General features: G+C 39.6%; 1 protein-coding gene across 1 annotated transcript in view; it reads left to right on the top strand.

The window, feature by feature from the left end:
- TBX18 (T-box 18) overlaps nucleotides 1-16262 on the top strand; it is a 27186-nt gene extending 10924 nt beyond the window's left edge. The window contains exons 5-8 of the mRNA XM_029224083.1: nucleotides 3780-3947; nucleotides 7179-7243; nucleotides 12796-12890; nucleotides 14966-16262. Of these exons, the coding sequence (XP_029079916.1) occupies nucleotides 3780-3947; nucleotides 7179-7243; nucleotides 12796-12890; nucleotides 14966-15690 (1053 nt within the window). The 3' untranslated portion in view covers nucleotides 15691-16262. The remainder of the gene's footprint in view (nucleotides 1-3779; nucleotides 3948-7178; nucleotides 7244-12795; nucleotides 12891-14965) is intronic.
- Nucleotides 16263-16696: the final 434 nt, after the last annotated feature.

Here is a 16696-nt window from a genome sequence, read left to right as displayed (position 1 = left end):
TTTTTTTTTTTTTTAGATTCCATATATATGTGTTAACATACGGTATTTGTTTTTCTCTTTCTGACTTACTTCAATCTCCACAGCTAATCTTGAATGTTGTGAAGACTTTATAATCCCTTCTTGCCCTTTGGGGAGACCGTAGTCAGCTTTGTCTTGGATTGTATACAAACCAAGACTGGTCCTTGGATTACCTGGGAGCAGATGGTCAGCATGCTTGGGTGGGGTATTTCCTTCTCATCATGTGCATGTTTCACTTGGAATTTGCTGTCTGGAGGGAAACATTCAGGTGAACATTTCCCTGCAGAATTAGATAATTCTATATCTAAGGTAATTCTATATCTAAGGTGATGGTGCACCTTTAACCAGGGCAGGACTTGTACCCACAGTGCTGGTGTACTTTGGAAGGAAGCACAGTCAGGCATCTACAGCCAGGAAACTTGTCGGAGGGTCTGTTCTTCCAGCTGCTGTGGATTCACTGATACAGTCACCCTAGCTCTGAGTTTGTCCTCACCCTCTTCCCATTTCTGCTCGAGAATCAGATGGGGAAGCAAGAAGTCACAGGGGAGATTGCTAGATCTCCCTGATGGAAGGAACTTGCCATGGCTTAGAGGTCTAAGGTTCATAAGCAAAAAACTTTGACTCTCTGGGCCTTGGTTCTCTCATGGGTTATATTGGAACTAGAGAATTTTGAGTGACTCAAATGAGCTGATGAATTTGAAAGTCCATATTTGTAAGGGGTGCTTCATACACAGCGTCACACTTGAAACAAAACCCAGGCCACTTTGCTATGGAGCTTGCGACCCTGTGTAACTACCCTGACCCCTACCATTGAAAGCAAGTCTGCATCTGGTATCACCAAAAATGCAGGGAGCCAGGCTTTTGTTATCTGCTCCTTCTTGGTCCTTTGCTTGACTTGTTCCAACACTGGCATATAGGTCATGTAGAAAACTTCCAGAGTCAGCAGGTAGTGTTTCCCTATTGAGCTGTTTTGTAAGGGACAGGTGGTGTATCTGTCAAACTACAGGCACTTTACGCCCATCAGATCAGAAATACGTAACATCGTGCTTCTTTTGTCTCAAACCTAGTACCTTTAATGTGGGAAAAAACTGTATTAACCTTCACATGGGAAAGCACCCCGTGTTTATGGACAGAGGTCCATGTGACTATCTATGCTACTAGGTAATGCCCCAAAGAAAAAGCATCCTCCATGTGAACAGAACAGAGAGCACGGAACATGCAGATCAAATATAATTATTTGAGTTTCAGAAATGGGCATTATCATTGTGGTCTCCTTGTTTATAAGGCCAGTGGTTCTCCTTATTCTACTTGTTCTATTAAATAAGCAAAATATTCTTGATGAATGGATAAAGAAGATGTGGCACACATATACATTGGAATATTACTCAGCCATAAAAAGAAACAAAATTGAGTGATTTGTAGTGAGGTGGATGGACCTGGAGTCTGTCATACAGAGTGAAGTAAGTCAGAAAGAGAAAAACAAATACCGTATGCTAACGCATATATATGGAGTCTAAGAAAAAAAAAAATGTCATGAAGATCCTAGGGGTAAGACAGGAATAAAGACACAGACCTACTAGAGCATGGACTTGAGGATATGGGGAGGGGGAAGGGTAAGCTCTGACAAAGCGAGAGAGAGGCATGGACATATATACACTACCAAACATAAAATAGATAGCTAGTGGGAAGTAGCCGCATAACACAGGGAGATCAGCTAGGTGGTTTGTGACCACCTAGAGGGGTGGGATAGGGAGGGTGGGAGGGAGGGAGACGCAAGAGGGAAGAGATATGGGAACATATGTATATGTATAACTGATTTACTTTGTCATAAAGCAGAAACTAACACACCATTGTAAAGCAATTATATTCCAATAAAGATGTTAAAAAAATATTCTTGAACACTTGTCATTATAACTTTGATAGTTCATTAAAAAGCAAATAATGGATAAAAAAAGCAAATAATGCTATTTTATGAGAATAACTAAGGCTCGTTTAGCATTCTCTTAAAATTTCCAGCGATATACTACACTCCTATAAATCATATTGAAAGTATATTATTTTTCTTGAATAATTTTCAGGTTACTATTGGCAGTTACCCTTTAATGTGCAAACATAAGCATGCCTCATCTATTTCTGTACCCTACCCCAGTATACCCCACCTTAAGTCATTTTGGAGATTCCATAAGGATATAAACAAATAAATGAAATTAAAATGTATATAGCTATATAGAGAAATCTGCTTGAGAGAACAAAGACTTCATAAAACAAGAACCCACTTTTCATTGACTAGTAAACAGAAACCCAAATGAATTTTTTTTCCTTCACTACAAGCCAGTTCACTCTCGTCTTCTTGGCTATGCACTGTATTTTTGTTTGTTTAATGTAAAGTGGCTTTTTCCAATTTTTAGTCTGCTCTGTTTTTTCCTGTCTGGGTTCCAATCCAGAATCACACATTGCATTTATTTATTTATTTATTTATTTATTAACGTCTTTATTGGAGTATAATTGCTTTACAATGTTGTGTTACTTTCTGCTGTATAACAAAGTGAATCAGCTAAATGTATACATATATACCCATATCCCCTCCCTCTTGTGTCTCCCTCCCACCCTCCCTATCACACCCCTCTAGGTGGTCACAAAGCACCAAGCTGATCTCCAGAAAGTAGGCATAGAGGGTTAGGGCTATTTCTTTACCCCACCTCCTCAACCTTGACAGTATAAAACGTATAAAGAAGAAGAAAACATTCACACACAATTCCATCATCCAGAGCTGTGACCACTCTTCATATCTTTGTATGGGTCCTTTTTACTGTCTACCTTTATGTAGTTATGATAAGTTGAAAAACAACTTGGATCCTTTATTCTAATTTAAGATTTAAAAAGAAGCGTTTCATTATGTGGTTAAAAATGTCCTAAAAGCGTTAGTAATGGCTGAATAATGTTGTATCCCACTGTGTGGACTTTCATTTACCTAACCAGTCTACTCATGTCAGTGGTTTATAGTTTTTCCACTGTTATAAATGGTGCGCTGCACATCTTTGTATATGAAACGCTTTTCTGGATTTGGAATATTTCCTTAGGATAAATTCTCAGAAGTGGAGTCTTTGGGCAGAAGGCAGTTGAACCATATCATCAGATTCCCCTAGCTGAGTCTGAGAGCTTTTGCATCGCCAGGCATCTGGGTTTTGGAAGCCTTGTTATGATGGGAGCACGGACGCTGGGCTCTCCAGGCAAACCAGAGACTTTGTGAGCCACGCATAAGTCACACCCTGGGGTATCCTTAAAATCCCTTTGCCCTTGAATAGACATGTTGTGGTCACCAACAAGGGAAAAAATGTTTCTGAAGAAAACCTTGGTGTGCAAATACTTATTTTTAGGGGATGGGTGTGGTAGAATTCAAATAATCATTTCAGTCTCACTCTTAGTTTTATTGTTTTGGACTCTGTTCCATTAGGCTCATTATAAATAAAAGGCTTATGAATTTATTCTTGTGTTTTCAGAAACAGAAAATTTGATGTTACATTCGTATGGTTATACTCAGGGTTCTGCCAAAATAGTGATTACTTTTTTTCGTTTGTATTTTTATGCACACTTTGCAAACAGCTTCTTAGCAGTCTCAGTCCAATTTTGATATACTTTATTAAATTGGCACTTTCAGAGCCTTGGATATTTTTATTTCCAACTGGGATTCGTTTTGCACGTTAAATATTTAGTCAAGGCAGAAGTTGCTGACAAATTTGGCTTCTCTTTCCTTGACATAGATTATTCTTCATTCTATGCACAAATACCAACCGCGAGTCCATGTCATCCGTAAAGACTGTGGGGATGATCTTTCTCCCATCAAGCCTGTTCCATCTGGGGAGGGAGTGAAGGCATTCTCCTTTCCAGAAACTGTTTTCACCACTGTCACCGCCTATCAGAACCAGCAGGTACTGTTCTCAGAATTGGGATCTTTCTACCCGTTTAATTTCATGTGCAGATTGAAAGCTAGCTCTTCTTTTCACTGTATCTAAATGTTATGAATTGTCATAAAGCATTTGCCATCCAGAATATATATGTATTGTAATAACAATTATTTATCCATTATTCCCCATGTAAAGCTACTCTAGTGAGGATTTCTTTAGACCAGAGTGTGTCTCATGACTGGCAGTGTAGGTTTACTTTCCATTTTGAGACATTGAATCCTGATGTCATAATTAAAATTAGAAAGCATGTGTATTGACTAGGAAATAGACATGTAGGATATGAAAGTGAGTTGCGTCACAGGGCATGGGATTTGACAGCTCACTTTATTTTAAAGCTACCATCCATATATTATGGGAAATATTTCAGAAGCATTTATCCTATGCAGTCATTTTAGTATATATATACAAAAGGGCTATTTCTTTCAAGATATGCTTTAATTGTGATAGAGGGTGATGCATATGCTTATATAGTCTGAGAGATGAGCGATTGTGGAGTAATCCTTTCATAAAATTGGAAATGATTTGAAAAGTGAAATACTTCTTTTCTATATGAGTAAGTATATGTACTTCTTTAAGGCTGTGTCAAGCAGGTGGATAACTGAATTGAGGCAATTATTTGATCCATGCAATTCTGGCCAGTTTTCATAAGAAATAGCGATGGAGTTGAGGCTGATGTGGTCTGTGGTAGATTTTTTTTAAAATTTCAATGGTCAGCAGAATTATTTTAGGTTTCCACTTCTCTTTACATTTATATACATCTCAGTTAACAGTTTTAGGCTTTATAAACTCTCTGTTGTGTTTTCTGTTGTTTTAAAGCTTCTTAGGAGATTTGGACCCTGTCCTGTGCGTCCTCCTTTAGGGCTGAGAGGCTCATCTGTTCTCGTCCATGTGGCGACACCTGTCCCACAGCCCAGGCTGTCCTGTCCTCTCATATTCACGTTGTCACACTTCTATACAGGTTTTTGGGAGGGAACATGAAATTAACCTTTAAAAGGGCTGGAGAGGGCTTCCCTGGTGGCGCAGTGGTTGAGAGTCTGCCTGCCGATGCAGGGGACACGGGTTCGTGCCCTGGTCCGGGAAGATCCCACATGCCGCGGGGCAGCTGGGCCCGTGAGCCATGGCCGCTGAGCCTGTGCGTCCGGAGCCTGTGCTCCACAACGGGAGAGGCCGCAACAGTGAGAGGCCCGCAAGGGCTGGAGATAATTAGGAAGAGATTCTTAAAATATGTCAGGTGTAGAAAATGTTTTTTATTAAAGGAAAAATATAATGCATGGGGAGAAAAGAGCAGAGACATTTGTTACCCAGTTCATCTTTTTTCTCTGTCTGTCAGTCTCTCTCCAACGCACCCAATTAACTGTGTTAAAAGTGTATTTTCTACTAGCCTCTGTGATACAATAAACGAGCTGCAGTGGGCTTTTGGTACATGTTGGTGACTAACACCAATTCACAAATGTTGACAAATCAATTAAGAGGATGGAAAAATTAGAAGAAAAGAAAATTGATGATGAAAAACCATGTTCATTTGTTTAAACTTCCTGGCTGCTATTTTGAAGAACTTTTGGAAAATTGGTAAGCAGCCCATGCTTGGTGGCTACCAGCGTGGGCTCTAAAGCCTGGGGTGCTAGCCCAGTTCTACGGCCAGTTAACCTTATGATCATAGGAATCTTAACCCAGTATAAAAGAAACATAAAATTGGGATAATAACTACATCTAAGTTGCTATGAGAATTCAATAAAATAATATGCACAAAACTCATATTACAGCATACATGGTATGCACTCAACAGATGTGATGTCAGCAATAAAAATCATTATAATAGTAATTGTGAAAAACCTATATTTAGACAAGGCACCATTATATAAATATGTACTCTTTTTAAAAATACTATTTTAAATGAACACCTAAGTTATTAAATGTTCTTTAAAAATGATTTAAATGAACAGATAATTGAGCTATAATGAATTATAAAGAATTCTTTCAATGGCAGAGTGGCAGACATGGTGAATTACTTAGCCGACTCTTACATTATCTCATTTATAATGTAGTTTTATCCACAAACTAAAACAGTAGCATATGGAGTACACCTACCTCAGGTGTTGCATGGCTGATTGGCAGATGGTTGAGAGCATACACAGCATAATATAGGGGGATTGCAGACGACTTTCCAAGGGTGCCTTTCTTTGCCTTAGTGTCGTCCAGCAGTGTTCATTTGTCCTTGGCCAAAATGGCACAATAAGAAAGAAGGATGTTCATTAACTTTGGAGATTCCACTAAACCAGGGAACACAGAAAACAAAGCACGATGTGCTTCTTAGAAAATAGGCTGTTAACTCCTTTGGGCAAAGTGGAGATCTGGTAAGAAACAAATGGGACGTTGTTTATTAGTGTCAATTTCAGGATGGTATGACTACAAAAAGTTGTTTTTAATGGAGACGATTAGACCACTTGCAAAAATGTTTCCCTCAAATCTTGGGGTCTTCTTGGGCAAAAATCTGGTTGTGAGTCAACAAATTACAACTGTAGTTAAAATGAAGCAATTATTTATTTCTCCTACATATATAAGATTGAATCCCATTAGAACCTTCAAGTCATGGTTACCTCTGGTTAGACATTCACTGTAGTGCTCTGACCAGGTCACGAATCCGTAGATAAAAGAGGAGATGAGAGCCATAAAGGTGATTCAAGGAGAGGCAAAATTAAAGGAAAGTATATTGCCTATTTCTGAAGAAGGTTAACAACATTCGAGCGTATAAATGGCTGTTAAATAGAAGCTGGATATTAGCTGCTCCGCATCACCACTACTGCAAGAGAAACAGACACATGTCACAGCGTTAATAAAGGGAAGAACTTTAGTTTAGAGAGATTGCCAAACAAAGGGCAAATTATCAACAGATGATTCAGAATCTCCTTCTCCAGGGATATTAAAAGCAAAGCAAACTTTATCTATTACAGAGCTTGAACAGAGGCGGGGGAATGTCCTTTTCATAGCAAATGAATGTCTTAGATGATTTCTGAAATTTTCATGTAGCTTTGTTACTAATATAATAAAATACCTGAGAAACAGGGAAGAAGAACACAGTACATCCTCTGACAGTTAATTTTGGAGTTACTTATAGTTCTTCCATCATTTCCATTTTTAATAACCTTCCTTGTCATTTATAATAAGGCTTGATGTGATTTTTTTTCTGCTCTGCAGATTACTCGCCTGAAGATAGATAGGAATCCCTTTGCCAAAGGCTTCCGAGACTCTGGGCGTAACAGGTGAGCCTTAGTGAAAAACATTCTGACTGTGATAAATATATTTGATTTTTTATTGTGAATTTTCCATTACAAAGTAAACAGTTAAATTTACTGACATGGTTTTGAAATCACTTCTGATGAGGATTTAAATTTACTAATATCATTGAGCCTTGGATGTAACTTATTTTGGGTGTGGCATTTTGCCCATTTCTAAGGTTAATGTTGATGTGAAATGCTGGGGTGAAAATGGAAGTTCTCAGGGTGTACAGTGCATGCTGCCTCTGAAGGGGCCTTGTGGAAACCTGCCCCTCAAGATCCAGGGGCTTTAATATCCCAAATCAAAATACTCTCTGCATCTGCTCTTGGTTTAGAATTTGCTTAGTGATGTCACAATTATGTATTGATCTGTCTTCGAAATAGGACAGAGACTCTTGTTCACTCAGATTTCCAACTAGAATATGAGACTACTCCTCACTGCCAAGACAGCTGATGTTCTTTGGTTTCCAAATTTGTCTTGGCTCTACTGACAGCCACACACTTGTTTATTTTTTCTGTTTCGTGTTTTATGGTGTTTGTACTAAGTGGGAGAGCTACAATAATGAATTCCACTCTATTACTTTTTATCAAAAAGCAGACCACCCTAGTCTGTGTGCCAAGAGTTTTTGAATTTATTGATATGATTCTATCCCAATACAGTTCAGTGCAACATTTTCTAAAATAACTGTTGATAGTAATAATAGACTAACGTTCTCCAGATGCCCTTTCAGGGTAAGACTTTGACTTAAATGTTTCTAAAAGCACTTTGTTTTTAAAAAATATTTGAGACATTTTTTATCACTTTACTCCAGAAATACTTCTTGAAAACTTGGTATTGATAGGCGGTGTCTACATGAGGTCAGAATCCCCGATTATCTTATTTTAGGAACAATTTCACTTAAAATTGTAGAGAGAAAACAATCAAGCAGTAGTGCAGACTTTTAGTTCTTTCAGCTGATTAGCTGGGCAAGGTAGTATAGACAGAGACCTTATCTCAGAATAAACTCAAATGCTTGCAGAAAGACTTGATTTCATCTTCATATGCAATGATTCATTTAAACACCTGCCCTAAGCCTTAAACTTAGCGCAGGCAGATCAACAAGACTGACTAATAACAGGGCTTCACTCTGTAGGAAGATTTGCAGGTATTCCTACTATACATTGTCTGCTGTATTGAGATTATTCTGTCATTTTAGATGTCTCTTTCCATGTGCAGAAAAACTTTGCTTGGCTTTTGTTATGTTGCTTTAGCTTGTGGTTAACTTTGCTTTTCAGAGGAGTTTCTGAAAGTTGAATAATCTAGTAACTGGGGTGGTCACTGGTAAGGTGACTGAAGGAAGCCCCTGGGATGACTCCTTTTCTACCTTGCCAAATACTTTGATGGAATCTTCTTGTGGTTTTGGCTATAGCCGAAGAGTATTTATCTATTTATGACCCTTGCATTTCTTTCAGTTCTTTTTTTTTTTTTTTTAAAGCAGAGAATAAATTTATTAAAACTCACTGAAACTCCAGGAGGGCAGCATTTAGGCTTGAGGCCATATACATCCAGGAACTAAGTCCAGGCTCTCCTGTAGGATGGCTCTAGCAAAGACCTCACTGCTGTTGACATTGGGGGTTCACATGGCCGCAGTCTTTTTTTTTCTTCCATTTTTATTGAGATGCAATTGACATACAGCATGCCTAAGTTTAAGGTGTACTGCATAATGATTTGACTTCATGAAATGATGACCTCAATAAGTTTAGTGAACATCCATCCTCTCGTATAGATACAAAATTAAAGAAATAGAAAAACAGTTTTTTCCTTGTGATGAGAACACTTAAGATTTCCTCTCTTAATAGCTTTCCTCTATAACATACAGCAGTGTTCATTACATTTATCATGTTGCACATTACTGTCAGTTCGTTTTTGAAGCAATAACTTTAAACATATTTTTAAAGGTGTATTTTGGGTAGTAGTCATGGCGGATAAGCCTATAAGTAGAAGTGAGATGATAAGATACATATTACAAGGTTTCAGGAAGAATTCTAGATAAGTCAGCACAATGAAAAGACGTTAGTTTTTAAAAATTTGATCAGTGAAAAAAACTCAGAGGCATTGGTGAAAATAAACCACTAAGTCTCTTGTTTGGTACCATGAGGTCAAATGCTAGGTTTGATAGAAATTTTTTCTTCCCTTTGGCTGTTTCAGGAGTATATAAGCATGGCATCCATGGTGCTTGCTACTGTTTATTGCCTGACTCTAAACCTTTTAAAGTTTTTAATGGACATGCAAAAAATAATAAATTATGTTTTAACACTTTTTAAAGGTTGTTAAAATTTTAAATTTTTATTTTACTCCAAATGTTTAAACAATATCTTAGTATAGGAAAAACATGTTGAACTTATACATAGCTTTCTTGTTAGTGAAATGAATAGTTTCACTTTTTTTCTCATTTAAATGACTTCTGCTTACCATAGAAAAGCTCTTCAGTGCCCAGTTTGGAATGCTAAATATCTATGAATCAGTATTCCCAGTTTTAAAAAAATCTGATTTTAACATTTTCCACTGATAAATGCAAAAGACACTTATAATGAAAAGAGAGAATTTGGTCAGCTTTAAAGATTTCTAACTTATGTATTATTTTCCTTTAATAAAAAAGTTATCTGTAAGACCAGGAAGGTGTGTTGGTGCTGAGGACTTGGGGGAGGGGTGATATGTTTTCATATATTAATAGAGAAAAGAGCCCATGAGAAAAAATTCAAAATATTTCTTTAATACCCCCAGTTTTCTTGCACTGTTGTTACTGCTTTTTAATACACATTCTGTTTTTATTTTTCCCTAGACATGAAATAAACAAATTATGCAGGACAAGAAAGAAACTTGGACTTGTGATTTTTTTAAACTTTATAAAACAATTGAATTAAAAATTATACCTTCTTGGCTATTTATGGTTCTGCAGCCTATTTTATAGGAATCAGTAGCTTCAGCCCTTAAAAGCTCTCCTGCAAGACATTTGTTACGTGAAGGAGAATTTATGTGCTGAGAATAGTTTCATTCTTCAGTTAGGCCTTACGGTTGACCCTATAAAATGTTTTACTCAGGAAGGTACAAAAATTTCTTCTCTTTAAATACTTCAGGAAAAACATAACCATTTTACTAAATAAACTTGGCCATTTGATAGCATAAATTAGCGAGGTGATAAAATGTGGAAATTGTTCAAAAGCGTCTTGTATAAATTACCGTCTTGGCTACACTCCTGCAGGAGGTGTCTTTTATCTTTAACTAGATGGGAAAAAGTCTCCATTACTGGAGAAAATGAAGGCTTTTTTTTAAAAAAAGTCCAGATTCAGCTCTGCAAAATATCTGAAATCCTTTCTAGAACTTGCAGTGTGAAACAACAGCTTCAAGAAAAATATCAATAGGTCCAAATCAGATCACATGTAGATCTGTCACCTTCAGAGCATCCCTTTAAAGCTTAGGGTTATATATTTGTGAGGATCAATAACTTCTCCCTAAAAATTTGGTCTGTGGGTTTGTATTTGAAGCATCATACAGTTTACACTGCTAAAGCAAATAATGCACTGATGGTCATCTCCACAGCTAATAAATTTCTAGGTCCCATAGATGTTCAGGACTTACCTCTTTGTAAATTCCCCTTGAGATCACTCCAGGACTACTTTGGTATCCTGAATATTTAAAACTACAATTACGAAAACTCATCTATGCGGTTTAACAAAGCAGTTTATACAAAACTGTGTCCTAACTTCTTTAGCTTAAAAAAGCTTGTTTCTAGAAAGTCATAAAAATTGAGTATTAGTACAAGCTGAAAATAGAGTAATCAGCTAAACAGCGCCCAGCGTTCATAAGTTGAGTATTAAATGAAACCTGCAGGTTATGTGGGGCTTTGGGACTGACCAGGCTGCCAACCTTCTCCCCAGTCAATACTTTAATGTACATAAAATATTGCTGAGTAGAGTGGTCTTGGATCTGGTTTGTAGTCAGCCACAGATAGCATGTCTCGTTTGGAAAAAAATCACTTCGTGGTAAACAACTTTAGAGCTAGGAGAGGGTTTAAAGCTTTGTATTCCAATCCTCACTTTGTGGGAAACTGCAGTCCAGGGAGCTTCAAACATTTACTCAAGGTTAGTGGGTTGTAGTCACAACCCAGTTCTCCTGATCTCCAATCCAGTGTCCTTACCACAAAATAGTCCTCTCTCTGGGGCACACCGATTCCATCCGAAGCCAGACTCTGTCCTTCATGCTCAGGGCAGCCCAGGGCAAGCAGTGGAAGATGGTTTTAGCTGCACGCACAGGTCACTTATCATGGGTCTTTAGAGAGCTCTCGCCATGTTGTATAGGGGGTGTGACTCTGTGAGGGGGTTTTCTGTAGTCTTAGTTCATAGCTCATGACTTGGGGATGGAGGGAAAGTAGCACGTGGAGTCTAAGCTATTAAAGATAGACCCTGTCTTTAATATCAGCATTAAATACAGATTATCTGTATTAAATAAAACTGTATCTGACAATCACAAGAGGTGTTCGTGTGCTGTTTGACACTCAGGAATCAGACATTTCCTATAGTGGAGCTATATATTTCATGAAAAGCACAATGTTACCTAGATTAACAAATTGCTTAGCACTGAGATGGTTGAGGAAATAGTGGTGAGGCCTTGAGAATGTGCTAGTTGAGTGAAGGGCCTCATTTCTATGACCTGGAGGACTTAGTTATCTGATGTATGGAAGTGATATCTGAATCACTTACGGTAGGAGATACATACATTTATTATGTATTTAGAGTAGTCACCCTTGTTTTAAAACATACATATATCCATGTAAGTAGCCCATAATGAAGTTATCCTGTCTCTCTACGTGTCCATTCATTAAGTGTATGTAGGGGCTTTAAAATAATGTCTGGTGCTGATACTAGCTCCATATACCGTAGTGCCCTGTGAGATCACCTTCCTGTGATCATCCTACAGGCTGGGCTGAGAAGCCAGGGCTGCCCCCTCTTCCCCAGAGCCCACCCTGGCTGCCCTGCGTGTGGTGATCATACCTCTGAGAGAGAAGTCAGTTTTCTTAGGATGAGTGCTCTTCTCAGCTGGCTGCCGAGGCACCGAATGCTGGATAGAAATGCCTCTTTACAGGGCGTGCTTTTGTGGCAGAGCTCTCCGCATCAGAGGGAGAGTGGTGTAACAGGGAGAGAGGATGAGCTCCAGATCACAGCAAAGCCTTGGACTCACAGCAGCTAGGGTGGACTCTCTCCACCCCAACTTCCTGGTACAAGGGTACAGCTTTTTATCCCCTGAGATCAGCTAAGTTTTCTGAGAACATTAACAGGACATCCTGGGTGGATTCCATCCTCTTGTGCTCCTGGTGACAGAATGGTAGCTCATCTCTGAACTATTTCTTTTTCTGTTTGTGCCAAGCTCCTCACCTGCCAATGTGGGGGGCCACTGTCAACACCAGCCGTGTTTTCTGAGCTGCTTATTATGGCTGCAAACTCCAACTGCTCCTAACTGAGCTTCTTGTGTTCACCCCCATCCTGACCCTTCCATTTAGAATGGGTTTGGAAGCCCTTGTGGAGTCATATGCATTCTGGAGACCTTCACTACGGACCCTCACCTTTGAAGATATCCCTGGAATTCCCAAGCAAGGTAAATCACAACGTGTCCTGGGTCAGGGACTTCCCTGGTGGTCCAGTGGTTAAGACTTCACCTTCCAATGCAGGGGGTGCAGGTTCGATCCCTGGTCTGGGAGCTAAGATTCCACATGCCTCCCGGCCAAAAAACCAAAACATAAAACAGAAGCAATAGTGTAACAAATTCAATAAAGACTTTAAAAATGGTCCACATCAAAAAAAAAGACTTAAAAACAAAAAACGAAAAAAAAAAAAGTCTCCTGGGTCATGTATACAGCCAGGTCCTGCCTAGATGCTCAGGCACTGAAAACTGCACAAGTCATTGCTTGTCCGCTATAATGGCGACCTCATTACCAACATCCTCCCATTACAGGATCCCTCTCTTTTCTGTCTGGTATGGGGATGGGCCAGGAAAATGGCCGTTGTGGTCAAAGGTTAAGTCTTGGATATTTTAGGCTCTTTATATATTTCATAACCTTTACTTTACCCTAAATCTCTTCTTAAAATTAGAGGTAGACTAGTTGGCCTCTAATTGGTAGAGTTGGTACAACTCTAGTTGGTACTTCACAGATAATTGCCGATGCTGGTCCTGGTTTACCCTTTCTCGCCAGCTTCCTCTTCCTTCAGCAGAATTGCCTCTAGGCAGGGTTCTCTTGTATTTATGATGAGAAGGTCAGGCACACTGAGGCAACCTTCCCTCAGCTCCCCTTTGAGTATTTCCTACGAGCCCAGGGCTGGTGTTTCCTCAGAGGGAGCAGCATGGAGAGGGATGACACTTCCTTCTCTACTTGGTAGGTAGGACTCACGGCTCACTCCTGCACTCAGGCATTTTACGTCTGATCCTGCCCAGCACCCCGTTGAGAATTTAGCATTGCTGGGTTTTAGATAATTATCATTGGGCAGATTGGGCTTTTAGATTATTTTAAGAAGCTGTATAAAACACTGTCACTAGAGCAATGAAGGTTTTACAACCTATCCAGCCCATTGGAATTCTCTTCTCTCCCTAAGTTCCGTCAAGTTGCAAACATCAATCTGTCAGCAAATCCAGAGGGAGGAGTCAGCCGCCACCACTGTTATTGATTGGATGCAGGGTTAACCCCCCTCTCTGTTTCACAGGGCTGTTTACTTGCTGGACCTCTGCTCTTGTGTTAGCATGTGATTCACCAAACCATTTTCTGTTTGGAAATGAGATATGTATACATGTAGCTGATTCACTTCGTTGTACAGCAGAAACTAACACAACATTGTAAAGCAACTATACTCCAATTAAAAAGAAAATAAAGTTCTAGACAGTTGCCTTATTTCAGTAGCCCTGAGTGGTACAGTCATTGATGCACACAAGCTTGCAGTGGGAAGTTGCAAGTTTGTTTGAGGCAGGATGTGTCTTTGACCAATTTGGCTCTTTTCTTTGAATTCCTTCTTTTTTGGCAAGAAAATATATTGCTCCAGAGGAAGCTCTGCTGAAAGAAAGAGTAAAAGTTGGATAGGGGCTTCCCTGGTGGCGCAGTGGTTGAGAGTCCGCCTGCCTATGCGGGGGACACGGGTTCGTGCCCCGGTCCGGGAAGATCCCACATGCCGCGGAGCGGCTGGGCCCGTGAGCCATGGCCGCTGAGCCTGCATGTCTAGAGCCTGTGCTCCGCCACGGGAGATGCCACAACGGTGAGAGGCCCGCGTACAGCAAAAAAAAAAAAAAAGGTTGGGTAGAAGTGAGGTGATGGAACTTTTGGAGTAAGATGAAATTTATATTTTCTAAAGTTGCCAGGAAAGTCAGTATTTGTAGTGTTTATTATTAAAAAATGAGAAAAGTTTGAGAAAGCTAATTGAGGGAGAAAATGTGAAAATTCTATATGATAGTGTCCTAATATCTTTTGGAAAAAAAAAAGTCACTCCTTGGGGAGATAATTTCCTTGAAAATATTGAGAGGATCTATGTTTAAAATATTTCAGTCTGAATTCAATTAAATTACAATTCCTGAGAGCGGAGACCATCTCCTTTTCGTCTTTGTACCCGCCCCTTGTAACAAGTCCGTCTAGCTCACGTGTACACAGTTGAAAGGAAAAGATGCTCTTTACATTTCAATTTCTTTTGTAGGAAATGCAGGTTCCTCCACCTTACTCCAAGGTTCTGGGAATGGCGTTGCGGCCACCCACCCTCATCTTCTGTCCGGCTCCCCTTGCTCGTCTCCAGCCTTCCACCTGGGACCCAACACCAGCCAGCTGTGTAGTCTGGCCCCGGCTGACTACTCCGCATGCGCCCGCTCTAGCCTAACCCTCAACCGATACAGCACGTCCTTGGCCGAGACCTACAACAGGCTCACCAATCAGACGGGCGAGACCTTCGCCCCGCCCAGGACTCCTTCCTACGTGGGCGTGAGCGGCAGCGCCTCGGTGAACATGTCCATGGGCGGCACGGATGGGGACACCTTCAGCTGCCCACAGACCAGCTTGTCCATGCAGATTTCCGGGATGTCCCCCCAGCTCCAGTACATCATGCCTTCACCCCCCAGCAACGCCTTTGCTGCTAACCAGACACACCAGGGTTCCTATAACACGTTCAGGTTACACAGCCCCTGTGCCTTGTATGGATATAACTTCTCCACATCCCCCAAACTGGCTGCCAGTCCTGAGAAAATTGTTTCTTCCCAAGGAAGTTTCTTGGGGTCCTCACCGAGTGGGACCATGACGGATCGGCAGATGTTGCCCCCCGTGGAAGGAGTGCACCTGCTTAGCAGTGGGGGTCAGCAGAGTTTCTTTGATTCTAGGACCCTAGGAAGCTTAACTCTCTCATCATCTCAAGTGTCTGCACATATGGTCTGAGGAAGCCTTTAAGTTAAACTACATTGGAATCTGGCTAATGTATATTCTTTCTTCGTTTTCCTTGTCTTTTCTTTTTGGAAAGCAATATGAAAAGAAACTTATCAGTAGCTTGTAAAATGTACATATAATAGAAAATGAAGGCTCACTGAGTTTTTTTGACTTTCTCATGGTGAGATTGTAATTATCTTTGGTACATATGTATACTGTATATGGTATGTGGGGTTTTGCAGCCTACAAAACCACATCCTCCCTCTATTTTCCCCCCAGTTACACAGAGTATTGGCATAAATGTAGTATGTTTAACCAAAGTTCTCATACTTTTTAAAAAACCAAACAGCAAACTTAAAAGTTGGCAATGACACTAACCAGACTAAGACATATAACTTAATTTATCAGGAAAATGCTCTACACAGTTTCCTACTTGAGGGTTGATAACCAGCAGTAACCAGCACACAGAGTCTTGTGATTTCTGTTATTCTTGGGCACAATGTGAGAACCTAAGTCAGTAGAAGTCTTAGTAATAGTACTGAGGTATCTGTAATCATGAAGGATTAGCTTTTGTGTTCCTACTTGCTCTTATTTATCACAGGTATTAGGTGACTTTGGTCCTATAAAAATTCATAATCCATAATAATTACTTTCTTAAGGAAAATGGAAAGGCTTGTGATTTTTTTCACTTTCTATTGGACATGTAAGAGGTATTTATTCATCTGCAGAGAATAAATTTCCAGTATTTTGGATTTTTTGCTCATTTTATTTAGTATCAAGTAGACTATTAAAGAATGTCCTATAGACATTTTTAAATTCCAGTTTTCACCAGGGAAGGAATATATGATATGACTGGAATGGCAAAAAGAAAATAAATCCACCTCAAATTCTTTGATTCCAATGAGAAATGTCTAGCTTTTTAAATCAAGAAGAATAATATTGTTAGCTATCCCTTAGGTTTTTATAGTGTTTGGTTTTTTTTTAATTCAGGATTTTTTTCCACCTTGCTTTGAGATTC

Source organism: Monodon monoceros, unplaced genomic scaffold (genome assembly GCF_005190385.1).
Source record: "Monodon monoceros isolate NGI ecotype Baffin Bay Population unplaced genomic scaffold, NGI_Narwhal_1 Super_Scaffold_15, whole genome shotgun sequence".
Taxonomy (NCBI): domain Eukaryota; kingdom Metazoa; phylum Chordata; class Mammalia; order Artiodactyla; family Monodontidae; genus Monodon; species Monodon monoceros.
The sequence above is the reverse complement of the archived record's forward strand: the minus strand, read 5'-3'. Positions and strand labels throughout refer to the sequence as shown.